The sequence below is a fragment of the Phascolarctos cinereus genome, unplaced genomic scaffold (genome assembly GCF_003287225.1).
Source record: "Phascolarctos cinereus isolate Bilbo 61053 unplaced genomic scaffold, phaCin_HiC Scaffold_4;HRSCAF=312, whole genome shotgun sequence".
In the NCBI taxonomy this organism is placed as follows: domain Eukaryota; kingdom Metazoa; phylum Chordata; class Mammalia; order Diprotodontia; family Phascolarctidae; genus Phascolarctos; species Phascolarctos cinereus.
The window spans coordinates 716,792,769-716,818,414 of record NW_027555847.1 but is presented as its reverse complement, the minus strand read 5'-3'; the positions used below and the strand labels follow the sequence as shown (position 1 = coordinate 716,818,414).

The window sequence follows — 25,646 nt, the reverse complement described above, 5'->3', positions numbered from 1 at the left end:
GAATAATGACATTGTGTGGCAGGAAGCAGGGATGCATTGCTGGCTTTGGAGCAGATGAGTGACACGAACATTTTCTTGGTGAGTGAGTACTCGGGTTAATCATTCTCTCACCCAAATCTTTATTTTCATTAATTAATTTTTAGGCTCTTTATTGAGGTGGTTTCTTAATTTCATTAAAAAAAACCTCTTTGGTTACCTGCAAGCTCTTTTTGAATACTTCACTTTGGCTTGAAGTCTCTTTTTAAAGAAATTTTTTTTTGGTATTATTTTTAAACAATTGGGGTTAAGTGATTTGCCCAGGGTTACATAGCTAGTAAGTGCCAACTGTTTGGTCTGAGGCCAGATTTGAACTCCTGATTTCAAGGACGGTGCTCTATCTACTGCACCATCTAGCTGCCCCTTAAAGTCTCTTTTTAAGAGTTTTGTTTTTCCATTTACAACAAAATGTATTAAAAAATGAGAAAGAAAAAAGCAAATATATAGTTAGAAGTCAATAACAGACAATTTCTTAGCCATCTTTATTCATTATCAAAATTGCTAGTTTGTGTTATATGTTGTTTTAGATAATTTGTGTGTTTCAGTATTTACAAATACATCATTTTATTTTTCTACCTTTTTTTAGTCTTTTATTTTTCCCCAGTTACATTTAAGAACAATTTTTAACACTCGTTTTTAAAACTTTGAATTCCACATTCTCTCCCTTCCTTCCCACTCTCCCACTCCACTGAGAAGGCAAGCAATTCCATCTAGGTTATACATGTGTAGTCATGCAAAATATATTCATAATGGTCATGTTGTGAAAGAAAACATAGACAAGAAAAAAACTCAAGAAAAATAAAGTAACTTTTGCTTCCAGGAGCCAAGATGGCAGAGTAAGAAGTAAGGCACTCTTACCCTTCCTTATTAATCCCTGAAAGCCCAGAAAATATTGCCCCAGGAAAAACCCTGGAACAGCTGAACCAGAAGAAAGATGGGTGTAGCAGTCTGGTAGCCCAGGTAGCTTGAGGGGATTAACAGGAAAAGCCCCTCTTGCCCTGGGGGAAAGGGAGCAGTACAGAATGGGAGGCATCCCAGAAAGCTAGTGGAAAGCCCCACCTCAGCATACCACGAGGAGATCCTGAAGCCCAGGTGGTAGAGCAAGCAAACACCAACACCTGGACCCCAGGTGACTCATTGAAGGTGGGGGAACCAGTGAAAACCAGCTTGGAAAACTACCAGGTACCTTGGCATTCTATAGCAACTGTCTTTCCCAGTGCCCCAGCAAAACTAAGGGAAGCAGCACTCCAAGGGGCCCCAGATGGATAAACACCCTACAAGATCCATCTGAAAAGAGCTGAAGAAAGCAAAAGGAAGGAAAGGCCTGGGTGAGCAGGAAATCTCCAGGAGCCACGCTATGCAATCCTACCCCTAGAGTTCCAGTGTTGCTTATTCCAGCCCAACACCAGGTAAGCTGCCAGAACCCTACAGCCTCCAACTGCCAGCATTGGAGGCCCCAGCACACAAAGCCATTGACCAGGCCCTAGGCTCCCAACACAAGAAGCTTGGGTCAGTGCCCTCTGTTCCCCAGCAGGAGAGCCCAATCTCTTTAAAGGCCAGGTAATAAGCAAGCACCATGAGCAAAAAGAAACGTACAGTAGATTCTTACTATGGGAAGAGTGAAGATCAAGGCAGAAACTCTGAAGAGGACAACATTGTCAGCAAACCACATCTGGAACCTCAAAAGGGAATATGAATTGGTCTGAAGCCCAAAAAACCTTCTTAGAAGAGCTCAAGAAGGATTTTAAAAGTCAAATGAGGGAGGTAGAAGAAAAAATGGGAAAAGAAATGAGAGGTATGCAAGAGAGAGTCAATAGCTTGGAAAAGGAAGGACAAAAATTAACTGTAGAAAACAAGTCCTTAAAAAATACAGTTGGCCAACTGGAAAAAAAGTACACTGAAGAAAACAAGTCCCTAAAAAATACAGTTGGCCAAATAAGGAAGGAGGTACAAAATCTAACAGAAGAAAGCAATTTGTTAAAAATTAGAATTGAGCAAATGGAAGCCAATGACTCTATGAGAGAACAAGAATCAGTCAAACAAAAACAAAAGAATGAAAAAATAGATGAAAACATAAAATACCTCATTGGTAAAACAACTGACCTGGAAAATCAATCCAGGAGAGACAATTTAAAAATTATTGGTCTACCTGAAAATCATGATGAAAAAAAGAGCCTGGACAGTATCTTTCAGGAAATCATAAAGGAAAACTGCCCTGAGGTCCTAGAACCAGAGGGTAAAATAGCCATAGAAAGAATTCACCAATCACCTCCTGAAAGAGATCCCAAATTGAAAACGCTGAGGAATATAGTAGCCAAATTCCAAAATTACCAGGTCAAAGAGAAAATACTGCAAGCAGCCAGAAAGAAACAATTTAAATATCATGGAACCACAGTCAGGATTACACAGGACCTTGCAGCTTCTACATTAAAAGACCATAGGGCATGGAATATGATATTCCATAAGGCAAAGGAGCTTGGATTACAACCAAGAATCAACTATCCAGTGAAGATGAGCATGATCTTTCACGGGAGGAGATGGATATTCAATGAAATAGGGACTTCCATACCTTCCTGATAAAAAGACCAGAGCTAAACAGAAAATTGGATCTTCAAATACAAGACTCAAGAGAGACATAAAAAGGTAAACGGGACAGAAAGAAGCAACAAATTCTTATAAGGACAAACTTTACATCCCTACAAGGGAAGATGACACTTGTAACTCTTGAGAACTGTATTGTTATTACACCATGTTAAAGGGGTACATAAAGGGGTGGGTATAAATTGACTTTGATGTAATGATGAAAAAAAATCCAATCAAGTGAGTCAGAAGGATCTAAGTAAGTGAATTAATCTGATCTAACTGAGAAAATGTACTGAGAGAAAAGGAAAGGAGGAGGCAGACAAGGGTAAATTACATCACAGGAAAAGGCACAAAAACCTATTACAGCAGAGGGAAAGAAGGGAGGGAGATGAGCATTGTTTGAACCTTACTCTCATCAGATTTGGCTTAAGAAGGGAATAACATAATCAGTTAGGTATAGAAATCTAACATGCCCTATAGGCAGTAGGAGGGAAAAGGGGAAAGAAAAGGGAGGGGGCTAATAGAAGGGAGGTAGGACTGAGGGAGGTGGTGGTCAAAAGCAAAACATTAGTGAGAAGGGAAAAGGAGAAAGGAGAAAGAAAAACATAAACAGAGGGGGAAAGGATGAAGAGAAAGACACAGATAGTTATCATAATTGTGAATATAATATATGAATGTAATGGAATACTATTGTGCTATAAGAAATGATGAACAGGCAGACTTCAGATAAACCTGGAAAGACTTGTATGGTTTGATGCTTAGTGAAGTGAGCAGAACCAGGAGAACGTTATACACAGTAACAGCCACATTGAGTGATGACTGACTTTGATAGACTTAACCCCTCTCAGCAATACAAGGATCTAAGACATCTCCAAAAGCCTCATGATGGAAAATGCTATCCACATCCAAAGAAAGAACTATGGAGTTTGAATGCAGATCAAAGCATTTTATTTGCTACTTTTTTTCTTCTGTTGTGTTTTTGTTTCCTCTTTCTGGTGGTTCCTCCTATTAGTTCTTATTCTTACTTACAACATCACTAATGTGAAAATATGTTTAATAAAAATGTAAAAAAAAAAGAAAAAGAAAGCAAAAAGTATGCTTTCAACTGTAAATAAAGTATGCTTCATTCTGTATTCAGATACTATCAGTTCCATCTCTGGGGATGGGTAGCATTTTTCATCCTAAGTCCTTCAGAGTTGTCTTGGATCATTGTATTGCTGAGAAGAGCTAAGTCATTCATGGCTGGTCATCTTACAATATCGCTGTTACTTTGTACACAGTACATTTCACTTTGCATCATCTCGTGCAAGTCTTTCCAAGTTTTTTGGAGAGCATCCTGCTCATCATTTCTTGTAGCACAATAGTATTCCATCGTAATGACATACTATAACTTGTTCAGTCATTCCCCAATCGATGGGCATCCCCTCAATTTCCAATTCTTTGCTACCACAAAAAGAGCTGCTATAGATATTTTTGTACATATAGGTCCTTTTCATTTTTATTTTATCTCTTTGGGGGTACATACCTAGTAGTGGTATTGCTAGGTCAAAGGGGGTACATGGTTTTATAGCTCTTTGGGCATAGTTCCAAATTGCTCTACAGAAGGGTTGAATTGGGGCAGCTAGGTGGTGAAGTGTATAGAGCACAGGCCCTGATGTCAGGAGGATCTGAGTTCAAATCCAGCCTCCGACACTTGATACTTACTACTTGTGTGACCCTGGGCAAGTCGCTTAACCCCAGTTAGCTCACCAAACCAACAGCAACAACAACAGCAAAACAAAAACAGAATGGTTGAATCAGTTCACAACTCCACCAACAAGTGCATTAAAGTCTCACCTTTTCCAAGTCCTCTCCAACATTTGTTATTTACCTTTTCTGTCCTATTAGCCAATCTAATAGGTATGAGGTAGTACCTCAGAATTGTTATATTTCTCCAGTCAGTAGTGAGAGTATTTTTTTCATATGACTATAGATAGCTTGGATTACTTCATCTGAAAACTGATCATATCTTTTGATCATTTATCAATTGGGGAATGGGTCTTGTTTTTATAAATTTGACTCAGTTCTCTATATGTTTAAGAAGTGAGGCCTTGATCAGAAAAACTTGCTTCAAAACTTTTTTCAGTTACCGTTACTAACTTCCCTCCATCCTATGCCCACCCCCACCCCGGCTTATTCTGTTCTCTCTCTCCTTTCACTCTGTCCCTCTTCAAAAGTGTTTCGCTTCTGACTACCCCCTTCCTCAATCTGCACTCCCTCCTATCACACCCCCTTCCTCTACCCTTCTCATCCCCTTCCCCTCCTGTTTTCCTGTAGGGTAAGATAGATTTCTATACCCAATTGAGTTTGTATGTTAGCCCCTCTTTGAGCCAGTTCTGGTGAGGGTAAGATTCACTCACTCCCCTTTCACCTCCTCCTTCTTCCCCTCCACTGCAAAAGCTTTTTCTTACCTTTTTTATGTGAGATAACTTATCCCATTCCACCTCTCCCTTTGTCTTTCTCCCAGTACATTCCTCTCTCATCCCTTAATTTTATTTTTTAAATATCATCCCTTCATAATCAGTTCACACCTGTGACCTCTGTGTATTTATGCTCCTTCTGATTACCCTATTGGGAAAGGTCTTATGAGTTATAAATATCATCTTCCCATTTAGGAATGTAAACAGTTTAAACTTATTAAGCCCCTTATGATTTCCCTTTCCTGTTTACCTTTTTATGCTTCTCTTGACTCTTGTGTTTGAAAGTCAGATTTTCCATTCGGCTCTGGTCTTTTCATCAGGAATGCTTGAAAGTCCTCTATCTCATTGAACGTCAGTTTTTCTCCCTGAAGGATTATACTCAGTTTTGCTGGGTAGGTGATTCTTGGTTGTAATCCTAGCTCCTTTGCCCTCCAGAATATCTATTTTTCTATGTTTTAAAATTAATGTTTCATTGATGCATGTTGTTTTTACATCTCCCTACTCACTACTCAATGAACCTTTCCTCATAATAAAGAATATTTAAGCAAAACCAATAGATGTAGTGACCATGTCTGACAGGGTCTGTTGCATTCTTTACTCACCTCTTTAAGGGAAGGAGAGAAGTACAAATATGCACATCTTAACTAGAATTGTAAATTTTAACAAGTATGGTGAATTTGTATCCAATTTATGATTTCTCTTGAGTATCTGTGGTTAAGAGTAAGCAGATCAAGGTTTTCTTCTATTAGTAATAATAATAATAATAATAATAAAAGTTGTCTCTGTTTCCTTATTAGGATGGTGTGGCCTATTTTCAAAGCTTCTTAGGTGAATAAAATGCTATGGTAATATAGAGATTATGAATACTACAATACTATTGTGGTAAATTTCCAAGTTGGAATTTGAGTCATTTGTGGACAGGGTCCTACTGTTCCCTGGCATCCAGCTTTGTAAATTCATAAGTGAGTACAGTCTGGGGCCTGATTGATTTTGCAGTGTTTTAGAGGAAAACTCAGTGGGTTATGAGCCTATAGATAGGGAACTAAAGAATTATAAAATGAGCAAAAAGGATTCTGGGCATAATATATCAGTGTTGTACTGAAAAAAAATACTTGTAATTGTGGTCTTGAATCCTATGTGTATGAAAGTTATATAAATCTTTCCCTTTTTATCTACAGTGCAAGATTAGGGTCTTCGGAAATAATTTTCAGGACAATGTTGAGAAGAGATTTGAGGAAAATCTCAGGAAAAGTTGTCTTTTGCCCAGGTTTTGTGGTGCACAAGGGCCTCTTGAGTTTGGATTTCTAACCAGTTAGATTGTAAAGTTGTAAAATTTTGTAAGGTGGTGATTCTGGAGTCCAGTACACTTCTGGAAAAGCCAGCCCTGGTGCTCCCTAACTGGTTTATCTGTGTTGAGGCAGGGCCATACCTTGCAGCCACTTAGCTTTGTTACCTTGAAATCAGCTAGCTTCCCCTTTGCCCCCATGGCCAGTCACTGGCCAGCCTTGTTGAATTTCTGTCCATAGCATGTCTTGTGTGGGTCCCTTCCTGTTCACACAGACAGCCACACACTTCTGCTTTAGGCCTTTCTCATTTTTTGCCTGGCTTCTTCTGCGGGGGCTCCTCTGTCCAGCAGCTGCCTAGGCAACACTCCTATACTGAGATGCTGCTCTAACTGGGCCACTCTCCTTCTCAGGGACCTCCAGCAGCACCCTGGTGCTCTTTCTGGGATAAAATACAAACTGCTCTGAAAAGTAAAAGCTTTTCACAATCTGATTCAAAGACTGATTCTGCACAATTCCTTTTCACATCCTCTGTTCTAGCCCCACATACTGATCCCCAGAAATGACATTCCATCTCCCCACCCATTCAGCACCTTGGCCTAGGCTGTCTGTCCCCCCTGCCTGGCCTGTTCTCCCTTCTCGCCTCTGCCTTCTTCAAAGCTCAGCTCAGCTCCCGTCTCCTGTCTGCCCAGGAAGGGCTCTTCTTAAACTGCCTGTTGTCTGTGCACTCCTTTGTATTTACTCTCTTTATCTTGTAAAGAGCTATTTGCACACATGCTGTTTCCCCCACTAAGCTCTTTGAGGGCCCTCCAAAATGAGTGAACGTCAGTTACAGACTCTCATAAGTGGCCCAGCTTGGTTTTTTTCTTTGTCTTTGGATTGTAGCACCGAGCACAGATGCTGGCATGGGGTGAGTGCTCAATAAATGCTTAGTGAATTGGGAAGGCAGGCTATTCTTTTATAGCAGCAGACGTTTAGTTCTTTAAAGTTGATGAAATGTTTCACAACCATTATTTTATTTCATCCTCAGCATTCCTAGGGATGGGGTGAAGTCGAAGGGCATTCTAGGCACAGAGTCAGCCACATTTGGGACAGCAGCGAGGCTAAGATGCTGGAACATAGAGCACATGAAGCGCATGTAAAGGGCAGCTAGCTTCCAAAAGTGGCTGGACCTATCGTGAAGAGCATGAAATAATAGATAGTGGCATGTCAGAGTGATTGGAGAGTTCGCCTTAAAGCTAGCAAGAGCTGTGTCTGATGCATCCTGGTTGCGTGACCCTGCCAAGGGTCCTGTGGCTCTGGTAGGCTAGAAGTTGCAGAGATGGTACTGATTTTTAGTGATAAAAGGAGTTTACTCACATGGAAGTTCCCTAGATTGATGAAATGACATATAGTCTCTGTACCTTTATTTTTCCAAATTTTTGTTAATTAAAAAAATTCTGGACGTAAGCACACAGAGCATGTACAAAGTAGAATAGAAGAGGATAATTAAATATTAGACCATAAATCTTATCATGTACGGCTTTAAAAAAAGTATATAGTAAATTCAGCACGTTATTTTTCAAAGCCATCTTGCTTGTTTGTGTTTCATTTAGAACATCCTTCTGTTCTTTTCTGGGCATTTTCTTTTATGTGCTTCAGTGGAGCATTTTTCTTTTCTTTCTTTTTCTTTTTCTTTTTTTGGCAACACTTTCATTGGTCTCCCTCTCCCACTCATTTTTGTTCACCTGCAATTGAAAGAAGAAAAAAAAAACCCTTGTGACAAATGAGCATGATCAGGAAAAATAAATCCGCACATTTTCACATCCAAAAGTCCATGTCTCATTCAGCAGCTTGAGTTCATTCATCACCTCTCTATGAGGTGGTAGGCAGTGTACTTCATCAATGGTCCTTACATGATCAAAGGTTTTAAGACTTTTAAAATTGTTTTTCCTTCCAAAGTTGTTGTTATAAATTGTTCTCCTGGTTCCATTTTCTTCACTTTGCATCAAATTATGCATGTCTTCTCAAGTTTCTCTGAAACCAACCCCACCCCCCCTTTTTCATTTCTTATGGTTCTATAAGATTTTGTTCTATTAATATACCATAATTTGTTTAGTCATTTTCCAGTTGATGTGTGTACCCCCTTAGTTTACAGTTTTTTGCTACAACAAAAAGAGCTATTGTAAGTATCTTTGGAATTATGTCTTTTTCCTTTTTTTCTTTGCTGTCTTTGGGGTCTCTCTTTTTAAAGAATAGCATTTCCATAGCACTTTAAGATGTGCAAATTGCTTTACAAGTATCTCATTCAATCTTCACAAAAAACCAATTAGGTAGGTACTATGATAACGATTTTAGAAGTGAGGAAAGTGAGGCTAACAGAGTTAAGTGACTTGCTTGGGGCTGTAGGGCCAGTCAGTGACTGAGGCTAGATCTGCACCCAGATCTTCTTGACTCCTGGTCCAGGGTACATCTGCTGTGCCACCAAACTGCTTAACCAAAACTGCACCTTTCAGAAGAAGAACTAAAGAAGAGATTGGGAGAACAAGAATTCACATTTCTGTAGCCCTTTCTTCGTATCCCCCGCCCTTAGATCAGTGTTTGGCACACACTAAGTGCTTAATGAATGCTTGTTGGCTGAAGAAGTAGAAGAGAACTCATGATGTAATGAAGAAGATTGCAGAGTGGAATAATGTGACAAAGATTAAAGAGAAGAAAGACATCAGAATATTTGGAACTAAGGAGAAGACAGGATCATCTTCCCAAAGACAAGGACATTAACCAGTGTTTGTCCTGTGAGGAAGGATGACATGAATCCACAGATACTGTCACTGGGAGATCACCCCATTTGGGCCAGAGGAAGAAGAGACAAGGATGAGGAGGAGTTGGCATTGCCCTGCTGAGGGTCCTGAGAACAACAAGGGGAATTTGCTGACTCCCAGGGAATGTGTGTATCCAAGAAGACAATCTCCAAGTACATGTCAACCTGTACAATGACAACTGTGATACAGTGGGACCCACAGGAGTACAAGTCATATTTGCCAGAAAGATCTAGGAGGCAATGCTAAGATAAAGTCTTAAGCGAGACCAGGCATTTTTGTCCTTGTTGCTCGTTGACGGGAAGAGCTTCACAAGAGTAGGCTGATTTGGGAAGTGAACAACTGGTTAAGATGGTTCCTAAGAACAAGATTTTGATTTCGTTATCACAGCTTAAAATAAAATAATGATCTGGGCATGGCAGCACATACCTCTAAACCCTGCTCCTGGGGAGGCTGAAGTTACTGCTTTGCTTGAGCCCAGGCTTTCTCAGCTGAGGTAGGACTAAAGAAGATCAGATATCTGTACTAAGTCTGGCATCAACATAGTGAGCCCTCAGGAGCAGGGGTGGGGTGGGACACCACGCTGCTTAAGGAGAAGCAAACTAGTCCACCTTGGGAAGAGTTGGGAAGAGAGAAGGTCAAACCTTCCATATCAATCAGCAGTGTGGGATCTGGCCTATGGGTGGCTGCTGTGCTGTGCTTCCAGCCTGGGTGAGATAAGTACTTTCTCTCTCTCTCCTCTCCATATATACATGTGTGTGTTTTTGTGTGTATGTATAAAACATAGAACTACTCTGTATAGAAAATTCCCTAAAGCATGTGGAGTGGGGGTGGGGGTTGCCTGGATCATTGCCCTGTGCTTGCTTCTCCATCTGCTTTGGAAGGGTCTCTGCAGAACTCTGAAGGTCCCTCTGTGGATTCCTGGGTTGGATGGAAAGTCTAGAAGTGATTTTCTGTATGGCTTAGTAGAGTGGTATGTCTCCAAGGCTTCCTAGCATGATGCCTGCCATCTTTCCATAATATATAAATTACATATATTTATAGATCATATATAAATATGATATAAATTACACACACATGTATGATAGGCTCCTGATAATACATGTATATATGTGATGTATAATACATATATGTGTATGTATTTTTATAATTAGCACCTGACCAGAGATGTATGTGGTACATCTAGTTAGAGTGGGTAAAAACATCTCTTGGAAGCTTGCAAATAAAAAATGGCTTAAAATTAGGAAGAATGAAGGAGAAAACCACTTATATATACACACACCAGCCTGGATACCATAGAGCATAGTGCAAATGAAGAGGAATAACACATAGAAACACGTGGATTCTCACAGGAAAAAAAAAATCCAAGCAATAAGCCTGCAATGAAACTGTGGCCTTGGATGTCTGTGCACAGGTTGAGGAATGGGTAACAAGTAAGGTGAACTGGATGTCCTAACACAAATTTTGGGAACCCCAAATTTAACTTTTTTCCCTTAATAGTATTTTATTTTTCCCAATTACACATAAAGATAGTTTTTAACATTCATTTTTGTAAAAATTTGAGTCCCAAATTTTTCTCCCTTCATCCCTACCTCCCCAAGACAGCAAGCAATCTGATAGAGGCTATACATGTACAGTCACGTTAAACGTATTTCCACATTAGTCATGTTGTGAAAGAAGAATCAGAACAAAAGGAAAAAAAACAGGAAAAAGAAAAAACAAAAAGCCAAAAAAGAGAAATTAGTATTCTTTGATCTGCATTCAGACTCCATAGTTCTTTCTCAAGATGTAGCTAGCATTTTCCATCACAAGTCTTTTGGAGTTGTCTTAGATCATCGTATTGTTGAGAAGAGCTAAGTCTGTCATAGTTAATCATCGCACAATATTGCTGTTACTGTGTACAATGTTCTCCTGGTTCTGCTCACTTCACTCAGCATCAGTTTATTTAAGTCTTTTCAGGTTTTTCTGAAACCTGCCTGCTCATCATTTCTTATAGCACAATAGTATTCCATCACATTCATATGCCACAGCTTGTTCAGGCATTCCCCAATTGATGAACATCCCCTCAATTTCCAATTCTTTGCCACCACAAAAGAGCTGCTATAAATATTTTTGTACATGTGGGTCCTTTTCCAATTTTTTAAAGATCTCTTTGGGATACAGACCTAGTAATGGTATTGCTAGATCAAAGGATATGCATAGTTTGGTTGCCTTTGGGCACAGTTCCAAATTGTTCTCCTGAATGGTTGGATCAGTTCACAACTCTACCAAGAATGCATTAGTGTTCCAATTTTCCCAAATCTTCTCCAACATTTATCATTTTCCTTTTCTGTCATATTAGCCAATCTGATAGGTATGAGGAATTTGCCTTTCTCTAGTTAATAGTGATTTAACTTCATAGGAAACACTGGAACTTGATGGGGTGAGAGCTATGACTTGAATATGACTTTGGAAGGAAAAGACATTTTTCAAAAAGAAGATGATAGATAAAAAGGGATGTGGGACAGTAATTGACATTGTATGTTAAGAAGAAATAATAATAGGGGGAAACTCAGTCTACATGTGAGGACGGGTAAAGGATGGTGCAGAAAAGCATGATGGGAGACAACTTGAGCAGACAAAGAAGTTATCTCATCATTGGAATATGCCAAAAGCTTATGCAGGAAGAAGAAATAGATGAGTTTGAGAATAGATCAAGAACCTGAACATTATTGACAGGACATATTAGATACTGGACAGCTAGGTGGCACAGTGGATAGAGTGCTGGGCTTGGAGTCAGGAAGACTCATCTTGCTGAGTTAAAATCTGGCCTCAGACACTTACTGTGATCCTGGGCAAGTCATTTAATCCTGTTTGCCTCAGTTCCTCGTCGGTTCAATCAGCTGGTGAGGGAAGTGGCAAACCACTCCAGTAACTTGACCAAGAAAACTCCATGGGCAGCTAAGTGGCACAGTGGATAGAGCACCAGCCCTGAAGTGAGGAGGACCTGAGTTCAAATCCTGCCTAGGACCGAACACTTGACACTTATTAGCTATGTGACCCTGAGCAAGTCACTTAATCCCAATTGCCTAAAAAAAAAAATTACTCCAAGAAAACTCTAAGTGGGGTCACAAAAAGTCAGACATGATTGAAAACAACTGAACAACAGCATATCAGATATAGAAAACTGCAATTATCTAGATATCTGATGTTGCCTTCTCTATACCAAAAGCAGAACAGCTAATTTCTTGAATTGCCTTAATGACAATTTCATTCTGTTTTGGATCTAATCCTCACCAATAATGAGGAACTTGGTTCTTCTCATTGGGAAGTCATATGAAAGAGGAAAAACTAGGAGCAATCTGTCAAGGTTTTGATGAGGAAGATTTAGGAAATTAGGAAAAAGTTCCTGGCACTTAGAGCTACTCAGAAGTGGAATTGACTGCCTCTAGAAATAGCAGAACCCTCTCCTTGGAGATCTTTAGGCAAGGGCAGGATAAACTTAGGGATTCTGGATGCATTATGTGTCGGATTGTGGGGCCTCTGAGATCCCTTCTAGCTCCAGTAGTTTGTGATTCCATCTTTCATTTATGAAATTTTGTTTTATTTACTGTTGACATTAAGGAGACTAATTTACTCCTCTTGGCTATCATGAGGTTTCTGTAGTGGCATAGCAAAGCAGTGGGTTTGCAAAACCAGCACCGAACATGGTGCTTCAAATGGTCATCCTGCAAATTAGGGTTCAGCTTCTTCCCCCTGGGAAATCTCCAAATGCTCATGTTCTCAATGTCAATGGCAGCAGCCAAAGGAGAGCTAGTGTTTTTGCTGCCTTTGCTGGTTAAGACTCCTTGGCTCTCTCTCTATAGTGTTTCAGTTGTGGATTTTTATCCATATCCTCTCACCAGCCCTCCAGAGGAGATTGAACCAGCCTGTTAGAAACTTTCTTGTTTGTCTTGTAACATTTTTCATTGATTGGGAGAACACTCCAGCTGACCATCTGTTAACCTCATTCTCCACACATGACTGACAGACCTTTTCTGCTTGGGCAGAGTATTCCATGCTGGGTCCACTCAGAATGCCCCAAAGTTGATCTCTGGCAGCCATAAACCCTGGGAAGGTTCACCTTGCTAGGCATGAGTGCCTTGGAGCTCAGGCAGGGAGCTCAGAGTTCCCTAAAGCTCAAGGGGTGGCTACCTGGATTAGCTGCCTGTGTTTGGTTCTCCATTTGCTTTGGAGGGATCTCTGCAGGACTCTGGAGGTCCCTCTGTGGATTCTTGGGTTGGGTGAAAGGTCTAGAAGTGATTCCCTCTATGGCCTACTAGAGTGGTACATCTCTAAGGCTTCCTACAATAATGTCATGTTTCCATAATCGTTCCACAAAATACACTTGCTAACTTAATCCTTGGTAACTTGTGCTTTCTTGGGTAACTCCCTCTCCCATTGTTTGGCTCTTTTCCTATCTCCCTACAGCCATTGAAGCTGGCAGGCATGGCCACCTTCATAAACTTTATGTTTATGAAGGGGGACTATGACCAATTTTTTCCCTCCTTCTCTACCTTGGGAACAGAGTGAGGAGGAGGATATCTATGTACATATTATGTTTTTCCTTCTCCCTCCACATATAAGCTCAAGGCAAAGACTCTGGCTTTTTCTTATTATATGTGTTTATTTTATTTATATCTTTTGTTTTCATGTTGCTTACATTTCTCCCTACAGCCCCTCTCTTAACTCCTCTCAGAGAGCCATCCTGTATAACTAGGAAAACAGAAAGAAAATTCATTGAAACCAATATACACATTAAAAAAACCTGACGTATATATGCCCTTGGAACCCCCAACTCTACAAAGATACATATCTCTTCTTTGGGGCTAGGCTTGTTCTTTATGATTTCAAAACCTTCAATTTCAGTTGTTACAAAAAAAGCTTTTCTTCTTGTCAGTGACTCCACAGAGTATATACCTAGCAGTGGAATCGCTAGGTCAAGGGGTATGAATGTTTTAGTCATTTTATCTGCATAATTCCAAATTATTTTCTCTTTTTTATTAAAGTAAGCATTTAGAGATATAAAATTTCCCCTAAATACGGTTTTGATGGTATCCTACAAATTTTGGTATATTGTCTCGTTATCATTATCTTCAATGAAATTGTTGATTATTTCTATTATTTGTTTTAGGTTATTTGGTTACCAGTTTTTTCAATCTATGTTTTAAAGACCTTTTATTGAATGTAACTTTTATTGCTTTATGATCATAAAAAGATGTATTTAATATTTCTGTTTTTCTGCATTTGTGAGGTTTTTATGCTTTAGAACATGGTTAGTTTTTGTGAAGGTGTCATGCACAGTTAAGAAATATAGATGCTCCTTTGAATTCCCATCAGTATTCTCCAGAGGTCTGTCATATCATTTCTAAAATTCTATTCATCTTCTAAACTTCTTTCTTGTTTATTTTGTGGTTAGATTTATTTAGGTCTGAGAAGAGAGTAAATTAAGGTTGCTCACTAGTATAACTTTATTATCTGTTTTCTCCTCTGACTTATTTAACTTTTCCTCCAAGAATTTGGATGATATGGCATTGGGTGCATGTGTATTTAGTATTGACATTAGTTCATTGCCTATGGCGCCTTTTAGGAAAATGTAGTTTTCCTGTTTATCCTTTTTTAAAATTAGCTCTGTTTTTGCTTTTTCTTTGTCTGAGATCATGATTGCTGCCCCTGCCTTTTTTTTTCTTCAGTTGAATCATAGTAGATTCTGCTCCAACTTCTTATTTTGACTCTATGTGTGTCTTTCTGTTTCAAGTATGTTTCTTGTAAACAGCATATTGATAGATTCTGGTTTCTAATCCATTCTGCTATCCTCTTTCTTTTTATGGTTGAGTTCATCCCATTTACATTTACAGTTATGATTGCTAACTGTATATTTCCTTCCATCCTATTCTTTTACACATATTATTCTCTTTTTTAACCCTGTCCCCTCCTCAAGAGTGTGATGTGTTTCTGACCACTGCCTCCTTTAATCAATATTCTCTCTTATCCTATCCCTTTTCTCATTTTTTTTTAAAAAAAATTTATTTTTGTTGTTCTTTTCTTTTTAAATTTTGAGTTCCAGATTCCCTCCTTCCCTCCCACGACTCTTCCACTTGCTGAGAAGGCAAGCAATATAATGTCAGTCATACATGATTTCATGTAAAACACATTTCAATATTAGCCATATAGCAAAACTAAGCAAAAAAAGTAAGAAAATTGTACTTCAGTTTGCACTCAGAGTTCACCAGTTCTTTCTCTAAAGGTGAATAAGCATTTTTTCATCATGAGTGTTTTGGAATTATCTTTGATCACTGTAGCCAAATCTTTCACAGTTGATCATCATTACACTGTTGCTGTTACTGTGCATAATGATCTCCCAGTTCTTCTTACTTCACTTTGCATCAGTTCATGTAGATCTTGCCATTTTTTTTTATCCCTGAATGCACTGTCCTCATCATTTCTTATAGTACTCCATTGTAATCATATGCATGGTTTTTTCAGGCATTCCTTAATTGATGAGCATCCCCTCCATTTCCAATTCTTGAAGAGCTGCTATACATATTTTTCTACATGTAGGTTGTTTTCCTTTTTCTTTGATCTTTTTTGGGTACAGACCTAGTAGTGGTATTGCTAGATCAAAGGGTATATGCAGTTTTATAGCCCTTAGGGCATAGTTCCAGATTGTTCTCCAGAATAGTTGAACGGGTTTACTACTCTACCAACAATTCATTGATGTATCAATTTTCCCTCATCCCTTCCCTTTGTCATTTCTGATAGGCATAAGGTGGTACCTCAGAGTTGTTTTAATTTGCCTTTCTTTAATCACTAGTGATTTAGGACATTTTTCATATGACTCTGGCTAGTTTTGATTTCTTCTTTTGAAAATTACTTATTTATATCCTTTGACCATTTATCAGTAGGGGAATAGCTCTTATGTAAATGGCTATTTTATAAATTTTACTTAGTTCACTATACATTTGAGAAATGAGCCCTTTATCAGAGAAATTTACTATAATTTTTTTAATGTTACTTCAATGTCTATGGTACCTTTTAGCAAAATGTAATTTACCTGATTATCCCTTTTAATTAGGTCTGTTTTTGAATTTGCTTTGTCAGAGATCATGATTGCTACCCCTGCCTTTTTTATTTCAGCTAAAACATATTAGATTCTGTTCCATCCTTTCATTTTAACTCTGTGTGTATCTTTTTATTTAAATTGTGTCTCTTGTAAGCAACATATTGTTGGATTCTGGTGTCTAATCCATTCTGCAATCTGCTTTCATTTTTTGGGTTAGCATGTCCTGTTCACATTTACAGAATGATAACTAACTGTATATTTCCCTCCATCTTATTTTCTTCTGTTTATCCTTCTCTCTCTTTTTCATCCTGTCCCTCCCCAGACATCTGTTTTGTTTTGTTTCTGACCACTGCCTCCCTTAATCTCCCCTCCTTTTTATCATACCCCTCCCCTATATCTCTTATCCTTTTCCCCTCCTATTTCCCTGTTGGGTAACTGAATGTGTGTATGTATGTGTATGTATGTGTATATATATCCTTCTTTCTTTGAACCAGTTCTGATGAGAATGAGATTCAAGCATTACCTACCACTCCAACTCCCATTTTCCCCTTTACCATAAAAGCTATTCCTTGTGCACCTCTTTTATGGAAGAAAAATTTTCCTATTTTACTTCCCTCTTCTGTCTTCTCCCAGTGCATCCCTCTTTCTCACCCATTCTTTTTTTTTTTGAGATTATCGCAATATAATCAACTCACACCTATGCAGTCTATATAGACTCTAACTGCCCTAATAACAATAAAGTTCTTAGGCGTTACATGAATCATCTTTCTGGTGTGTAGGTGGTCAGGGAGGGCTAGCAGTTCTGGTATGAGGGCTTGCTAAGCTCTTTTCAAGGCTGCTTATCTACCTTTGGTGTCCATCTTCACCCAACTCTCACCAGTGGCTTCAAGAAGACATAGCATGTGCAGTGGCCATACTCTAGTGTCTTTATTTCTTTTATTTCATTAAATGTCTATTTATTCCCCTGTAGAATTATACTCAGTTTTGCCGGGGAGGTTGTTCTTGGTTGCAATACTAATTCCTTTGCCTTCTGGAATACCATGTTCCAAGCCCTCATGTTCTTTATAGTAGTAGCTGCTGAATCTTATGTGATCCTAACTGTGATTCTGGGGTATTTGAATTATTTCTTTTTGTCTGCTTTTAGTATTTTCTCTTTGATCTTGGACTTCTGGATTTTGTCTGTAATATTCCTGGGTATTTTCATTGTTGGATTTCTTTTAGGAGAGACTGGTGGATTCTTTCAATTTTTACCTTGCCCTCTGGTTCTAAGAAATCTGGGCAATTTTCCTTTGTGATTTCTTGAAATACTCTCTAGGCTCTTTGTTTTTTGTTCATGACTTTCAGGTAGTTCAGTATTCTTAAATTATTTCTCCTTAATATATTTTTGAAGTCAGTTGTTTTTCCTATGAGATATTTCACATTTTCTTTTATTTTCTTTATTCTTTTGACTCTGTTTTATTGTATCTTGCTGTTTCATAGAGTCATAAACTTTCACTTGGCCAATTCTAATTTTTAAGGAATTATTTTCTTCAGTATTTTTGTACCTCTTTCATCAAACTATTTTCTTTTCATTATTCTCTTATATAGCTCTTATATCTTTCCCCAGTTTTTTCTCTACTGTTCTTATTTGATTTTTTAAATCTTTTTTTTAATGTTCTTTTAAAATCTCTTTAATTTCTAGGAATTTGTCTGAGGCTTGTATTCATCTTCATTTTCTTTGAGGCTTTGCTTGCGGATGTTTTTAAGTCATTGTCTTCTTCTGAGTTTGTGTTTTGACCTTCTCTGTTTCCATAGTAGCTTTTTATAGTTGTTCTTTTTGTTTGCTCATTTTTTTCAGCTTGCTTCTTGAATGTGGACTTTATGTTAATTTTGAGCTCTGCTCATCTAGGGGTTGAGGAGATTATCTGGCCCGAGTTTCTTGCTGCTTTCACAGTTCAGTCTGAGGGCCTGTTGAGATTTTGTTTCTTCCAAAGTGGTGTAATCCAGGGTGAGGTCTGTTCACTGCCCTCCTGGTCTGCATTCTCTTAGTTCCTGACCCAATCTGGATTTGTTGGCTTGCATGTGATTGAGTTTTAGCGGACTCTTGTTGGGTTTAGTCACTGTTAGCTTGCTGGGAGCCTCTGCAGGTTCGGGGTGGCTGAATTGCCAACTTGTCCTTGGTTATGGTCTCCTACTCTGGTTATTCTACTGCAGGCCATTGTGTGGGGCTAAAGATTAGAACTGAGTCTCCCGTCTGCTCTTGAGCAGAGCTGCACATCTATGATTCTGGAGCTTGTTCCTTGCTCCTTACACAGATAGGGCTCTCTCCTGACCTTGATCTCTCCTCTTCCCTAGAACTGTGACCTGGAACTAGATAATGGGCACTGGAGCTGCCCAGTGGCATCTATTTCTGCTCCTAATGCTGGTTCACTAGTGCCCTGGGGTCTCTTTCTGCTTGGGTGCTTCCTGTCCTAATAGTTGGTCCCATTACTGTCCTTGCGTGCTAAAATGTTTTATGCCATTGCAGCTGCTGCTGTGGCCACTGCCCTTCACTGTGCTCCTGGCCAGCTTCCATTCCTGTGTCTGCAGACCTCTCTGTCTGTCTTCCTAAGCTGCCCATGGCTGGAAAAATGACTCACTATGTTTTTTTCTTGTCTTTCACAATCCAAATCTGGTCTGGCACTTTGAGGTTGTGATGGTATAGGTTGTGGAGGAGCTAAGGCAAAAATGCTAGCTACCTCTCAGTCTGCCATCTTGATTCCACACCTCCCAAATCACTTTCCAGAGAAATTGTACCAATTCACAGTTCCACCAATAATGTGTTAGTGTGCATGTCTTTCTACCCCTCTAGAATTGACTGTTTCCATTTTCTATCATCTTTGCCAATTTGCTGGGTGTGAGACAAAATCTCAGGGTTGTTTTGATGTGCATTTCTGTTATTTTTAGTGATTTGGCGAATTCATTTTTGTTTTTTGGCTTTTTTTGGGCTAGGCAGTGGGGTTAAGTGACTTGTCCAGGGTCACACAGCTAGTAAGTGTTCTTTGTCTGAGGCTGGTTTTGAACTCAGGTCCTCCTGAATCCAGAGCCGGTGTTCTATCCACTGTGCCGTGGGGAATTCTTTTGTGTGGCTGTTGTAGTTTAGTCGTTTTTTAGATACATCCAACTCTTCGTGATCTCTTTTGGGCTTTTCTTGGCAAAGATACTGGAGTGGTTTGCCATTTCCTTCTCCAGCTCATTTTACAGATGAGGAAACTGAGGCAAACAAGGTAAAGTAACTCGAGGCCAGATTTTTAATTCAGCAAGATGAGTCTTCTTGACTTTAGGCCTGGTGCTCTATCCATTGAGCCACCTAGCTGCCCTTATGTGGCTGTTAATAGTATGCAATTATTATTTTTTTCTAGAACTGTCTTTTCATGTCCTTTGACCCCTTCTCTATTAGGGAATGTTTTAATTTTTAATTTTTTTGCTTTTATATACTTCTGTTGCTTGAACTTGTGGCTTTTTCATCTTAGTATCTTCAGCCCCTTAATGCTGTGCACACTTAGGGATATATATTTGTTCTTGTATTTCTCTGTGTTTTACTCCTTTTGACTTCTCCTTCTTCCTTTTTCTTCTCTTCATCATTCTGCTTCATGTCGTTTTCCTCCATCAGGCTTCCATTTCTCTTACATTGATACAGTTAAGTAATTTTCTATAGTTTGGGCAGCTTGGTAGTCCGTTAGACCAGTCCTGGTAGACTTTCAGGTCTTCCTTAATGTCACCCTTGAGAACCAAGATCCCTAAGATAATTTTGCCTTGGGAGCTGGAAAACATCTACACTGTTACAATCCCTTGGAAGGATTGCAAAAGTGGCCAGGCCTTGGGGCTGATGAATTGGGCTTAAGGCACCAAATCCACTTTTAATTTGGGGCAAGGGTGGGGACCCTGCGGCCTCGAGGTCACATGTGGCCCTCTAGGTCCTCAAGTGTGGCCCTTTGACTCAACCCAAACTTATTTGTTTGGGTGAAGTTTGATTCAGTCAAAGGGCCACACCTGAGGACCTAGAGAGTCACATGAGGCCTCGAGGGCACAGGTTCCCACCCCTGGTTTGGGCATTTTGAATACTGGCCAGTCCTTTCACATGCTAAGAAGAATGTGTGGTTTTATCACAGTTTTAAAACTGGTCATAACATTGTCAAAAGGTTGGACCTAGAATTAGTAAGGAGTTTTAAGTTATAGTACTGTCTTAAATGTGTCAGCACTCTCTGGTCCTTATTTGATGAGATTTCTCTCTTTGTAGATTCCTCTTTTTGGAGCCAAGTCTTTTGGCAGAAGAAGCCCAGATGGGCCAGCACTGAGCAAAGCTGAATTTGTTGAAAAAGTTCGTCAGAGCAACCAGGCCTGTCAGGATGGAGACTTCGACACAGCCATTGTCCTGTATAATGAGGCACTTGCAGTGGACCCTCAGAACTGTATCCTGTACAGTAATAGGTCTGCAGCTTACCTGAAAATCCAGGAGTATCACAAGGCCCTGGACGATGCAATCAAAGCCCGACTCCTAAATCCCAAGTGGCCAAAGGTAGGAAGCTCACTGACGTGCAGAGAACTCTGATATCTGTATATTCTTTTTCATGTAAGATTTTGTCGAATCTGGAGGGACATTGAACTTTTAATAGTTTGCATTCCAGTGGATGATATGATGATTTTATTCCATTATGATGGGTAAATTCCTTGTCTGTATCTTGAAGCATTGTATTTTTTGCAGAGGTTATCTTTTGTTGATGTAGTTGGAATTTTTCCTACTTTTTCTTAACTTCTTGGAAACCTGTTTTTCCTAGTTTTGGTCAGGGTATTGGACACAATATTTTGGAAAATTGTTCAATACTGTATGATGACCAGACTTTTCTTCTGGAACATAGAATAACTAACTCTTATTTTCTTGTTGATAATTTTGTCTTCTGTATTTTAAAATGGTGTTCCTTAAATGAAACTCCCTGTTGTAAATAAATTGTTGTAATGGTCTGGATACCAGCCACAAAGCAAGGCAATCTCCGTTTGGCATGTACTTTATTTTCAGTAGGCTTCTATACCTTTGCTTGGCTTTCTTGCTTTATTTTTGAAATAATTTCCTAGTATTAGACAGAAGTCTGCTTGAGTTCTATTTTGTTCTAGTAATGAAACCATTTTGAATATGCTCTGCATTCTAGATGTCTAATGAATGTTCATACAAATTTTTAAAAAATACATTTTTGTTGATATTTTTCATTTTTGTATTGTAAGTGTTTTTCCTCTCCTTTCCCCTCTCAGAAAGCCATCTCATAAGCAAAGAATTTTTTTAGAGAAAAGGTAGAAGAAGAGAAAACAAAGTCAGCTACTCTGAGGCAGGGCTGCACGCCTTTGGACGTGACAGGTCTGCGAGGGAGTGGGGCGGGGCTCTTCTCCCAGTCCTTCTCTGGGGCCATCATGTTCTGTGTACCGTTTTGTGGTGCTTGTTCTTTCTGTTTACGTTGTTGTGTCGCTGTGATGCACATTGTCTAGGGAATGTGCTTGACAGGCCTCTTAGCGTCCCATCAGCGGTGTGTGGTGTTGCTGTGTCATCCTCATCATCGTCATCGTGATTATCTTTGTCGTTCTTTTCCTTCTATGGTATTTCAAGTGCTGTGTCCTCTCCATGGGTTGTTACAATAGTATAGTCTTCCTGGTAGGTTTTCTTTACCACAAGAATATGTAGAATAAACTTAATGGAAACTTAACATTTCTATAGCACCTTTCCTCTGCAGGTACAAATTAGGTGAATTCATTTATGAAGAGTTTGGTGATCGCTCATCCTTTATAAAGAATAAGAAGCTTTTATATCTATAGAGAGATGTGACATGTTACAGGTGAGGACCCTCGAGCACAGAGGAACTGCCACAGGTTTGTCACAGATCACAAGGGGCAGCGATGGGGCTAGGAGCCTGAGGTACTTTCCGGACATCTTTTAAAGTAAAGGGTTCCACGCTGTCCTGATCACTTCATCAGCTCCCAGGGGTTTAACTGTCATCTTCATAGGATGATCCACAGTCTCACAAACATGCATGCTTGTGACATACATATATGTGCATATATACACATGTGAATATACACATGTGTGTGTACCCACACGCATGACTACACACATGTAGATGCCGTTAATAACTATATAAACACACGTGTGACTGTACCTACTTCCCTGTGTCTGTGCCTGTACCTAGCCATCCATCCCTAGTTTCTTCCCTGAGGTTTGGTCTGGCATTGCCAGGTTGCCAGTTGGATATTTCCAGCTGGATGTCATGGACACACTTTAGACTCATGTGCTCAAGACCTCATTCTCTTTCCCCCCAGACTTTCTGTCCTCCAGATCTGCCTCTTTTTGTCACTGGCACCGCCATGTTTCCAGTCTCCCAGGCTCACAATTCAGCATTCTCCTTGACCCTTCTCCCTCCCTCCCCTCGAGTATCCAGTGGTTTGTCCGATCTTCTTCTACCACATCTTCTACTTTTGGCCCCTTCTCTCTACTCGCACAGCTGCCATCTTTGTTTACCCGCCTGACCTCTCCCCTTGATTATTGCCTCGAAGCTCTCTGTATCTAGTCCATCCTACAACATTGTTGTCAAGGTTGTTTTCCTTAGGAGCAGATCTGACCAAAGCTCTTCTCTATTCAGTCAACTCCTGAGGCTCCCAATTGCCTTTAGCATAAAATATAAACTCTCCTGTTTTGCTTTTACAACCCTTCACCACCTGGCCCCAAATCTATCTTTCCAGGCTGATTGCACCTTTCTTCACCTTCCCTCATTATGTGGTCCAGCTAAACTGGCCTTCTCTCTGTTCCTCATGCATCCTCCTCCATCTCTTATCTCTGTCCTTCATACATGGACTGCCCTTCCTTCTCACCTCCACCTCAGAGAGTCCCTTTCTTCCTTTAAGACGCAACTCTAGCACCATCTCCTGCATGAAGCCAGTCCCAATCCCTTCCTCTTTCCCTCCCCAGCTTATTGTTGTTCAGTTGTGTTATGTCCGACTCTCCATGACTCCGTGGACCACAGCGCAGCAGGCCCTTCTGTCCTCCACTATCTTCTGAAGTCTGTCCAAACTCACATTCTTTGCTTCCATGACACTCTCTATCATCTCATCTTCTGCCATTCTCTTTTCCTTTTGCCTTCAGTCTTTCCCAACATCAGAATCTTTTCCAGTGAGTTCCATCTTCTCATTATGTGTGGCTGAAGTATTCAAGCTTCAGCTTCAGCATTTGTTCTTCCACTGAATAGCCTGAATAAAGTTCTTCCTTGCTGTCCGAGGGACTTTCAAAAGTCTTCTCCAGCGCCACAATTCAAAAGCATCAGTTCCTCAGTGTTCAGCTTTTCTTATAATCCAGCTCCACGGTTTTATGTCACCATTGGAAAAACCAGAGCTTTGAGTATATGGACCTTTGTCAGCAAGGTGAAGTCTCTGCTTTTTCTTATGCTGTCCAGACCCTCCATGGCTTTCCTTCCAAGGAGCGACTGTCTTTTAATTTCACGGCTGCAGTTGCCGTCTGCAGTGCTCCTTGAGCCCAAGAATGTAAAATCTGACACGGCTTCATTTCTTCTCCCTGTGTTTGCCAGGAGCAAGATTTTAGTTTTTTTAATGTTAAGTCAGCTTTTACCCTCTCCTCTTTCACCCTCATCGAGGCTTCTTAATTCTTCTTCACTTTCTACCGTCAGAGTGGTATCATCTGTATATCTGAACGTGTTTATATTTCTACCAGCAATCTTCATTCTGGCTTTTGATTAGTCCAGCCTGGCATTTCACATGATGTGCTCTGCATATAAGTTCAATAAATAAGGTGACAATATACATCCTTGTCATACTCCTTTCCCAGTCTTGAACCAGTCAGTTTTTCCATGTTCAGTTCTAATGGTTGCTTCTGGGCTGGTATACGGGTTCCTCAGGAGATTAAGTAAGGTGATTTGGTCCTGCCATCTCTTTGAGGACTTGACACATTGTGTTGTAATCCACACAATCTAAGGTATAGTCGCTGAAGCAGAAGTAAATGTTATTCTGGAACTCTTTTGCTTTCTTCAGATCTAGTGAATGTTGGTAATTTGGTCTCTAATTCCTCTGCCTCTTCAAAAACCAGCCTGCTCTTCTGGTAATTCTCATCTATTGCTGATGCCTCGCTTGCAGAATCTTAAGCATAACCTTGCTGGCATATGAAATGAGTGCAATTGTTTGGTAATTTGAATATTCTTTGGCATTGCCCTTCTTTAAGATTGGGACATAAACTGATCTTTTCCAAGCCAGTGGCCACTGATGAGTTTTCCAAATTTGATGGCATATTGAGTGCAGCACTTTAACAGCAATGTCTTTTAGGGTGTTAAATAGCTTAGCTGGAATTCCATCATCTCCACTAGCCTGATTGTTAGCAATGCTTCCTAAGTCCCACTTGACTTCATTCTCCGGGATGTCCGGCTCTAAATAAGTAACTACACCATCATGATTATCGGTGATGTTAAGATTTTTCTCGTATAGTTCTTTTTTGTATGCTTGCTACCTCTTCTTAATCTCTTCTGCTTCTGTTAAGACCCTACCATTTTTGTCTTTTTATTATCTCCAGTTTTTTTTTTTGGCTAGGCAGTGGGGTTAAGTGATTTGCCCAGGTCACACAGCTAGTAAGTGTCAAGTGTCTGAGGTCAGATTTGAACTCAGGTCCACCTGACTCCAGGGCCAGCGCTCTATCCACTGCACCACGTAGCAGCCCTTATCACCTCCATTTTTGCTTGAAATGTTCCCTTGATATCTCTAATTTTCTTCAAAACATTTCATGTCTTTTCCATTCTATTGTTTTCTTCTATTTCTTTTATTGCTTATTTAAGAAAATCTTCTAATCCCTTCTTGCTGTTCTCTGGAATTCTGTATTCAGCTGGGTATATCTTTCCCTTTCTCCTTTCTTTTTCACTTTCCTTTTTTTCCTCAGCTTTTTGTAAAGCCTCATCAGACAGCCATCTTACTTTCTTGCTTTTCTTTTTCTTTGGGATTTTTTTTTTGTTGGGCCCCTTGTACAGTATTGTGGACCTCTGTGCATAGCTCTTAAGGCACTCTGTCTACCAGATCTAATCCCTTAAATCTGTTTATCACTTCTTCTTCGTATTCATAAAGGATGTTATTCAGATCCTACCCATATGGTCTGATGGTTTTCCCTACTCTCTTCAATTTAAGTGAAATTTTGCAATAAGAAGCTCATGACTTGAGCCACAGTCAGCTCCAGGTCTTGCTTTAACTGCCCGTCAGAGCTTCTCCATCTTTGGTTGCAAAGCGTAGAATCGATCTGATCTCAATATTGGTCATCTGGTGATGTCCAGCTGTAGAGTTGTCTTTTGGGTTGTTGTATAAAAGAGTGCTATGACCAGTGAGTTATCTTGACCAAAGCCTATTAGCCTCTGCCCTGCTT

General features: G+C 39.8%; 1 protein-coding gene across 1 annotated transcript in view; it reads left to right on the top strand.

Moving 5' to 3' along the window:
• TTC28 (tetratricopeptide repeat domain 28) overlaps nt 1-25,646 on the top strand; it is a 677,066-nt gene that overhangs the window by 28,037 nt on the left and 623,383 nt on the right. The window contains 1 exon segment of the mRNA XM_020996673.2: nt 20,499-20,777. Within this exon segment, the coding sequence (XP_020852332.1) occupies nt 20,499-20,777 (279 nt within the window).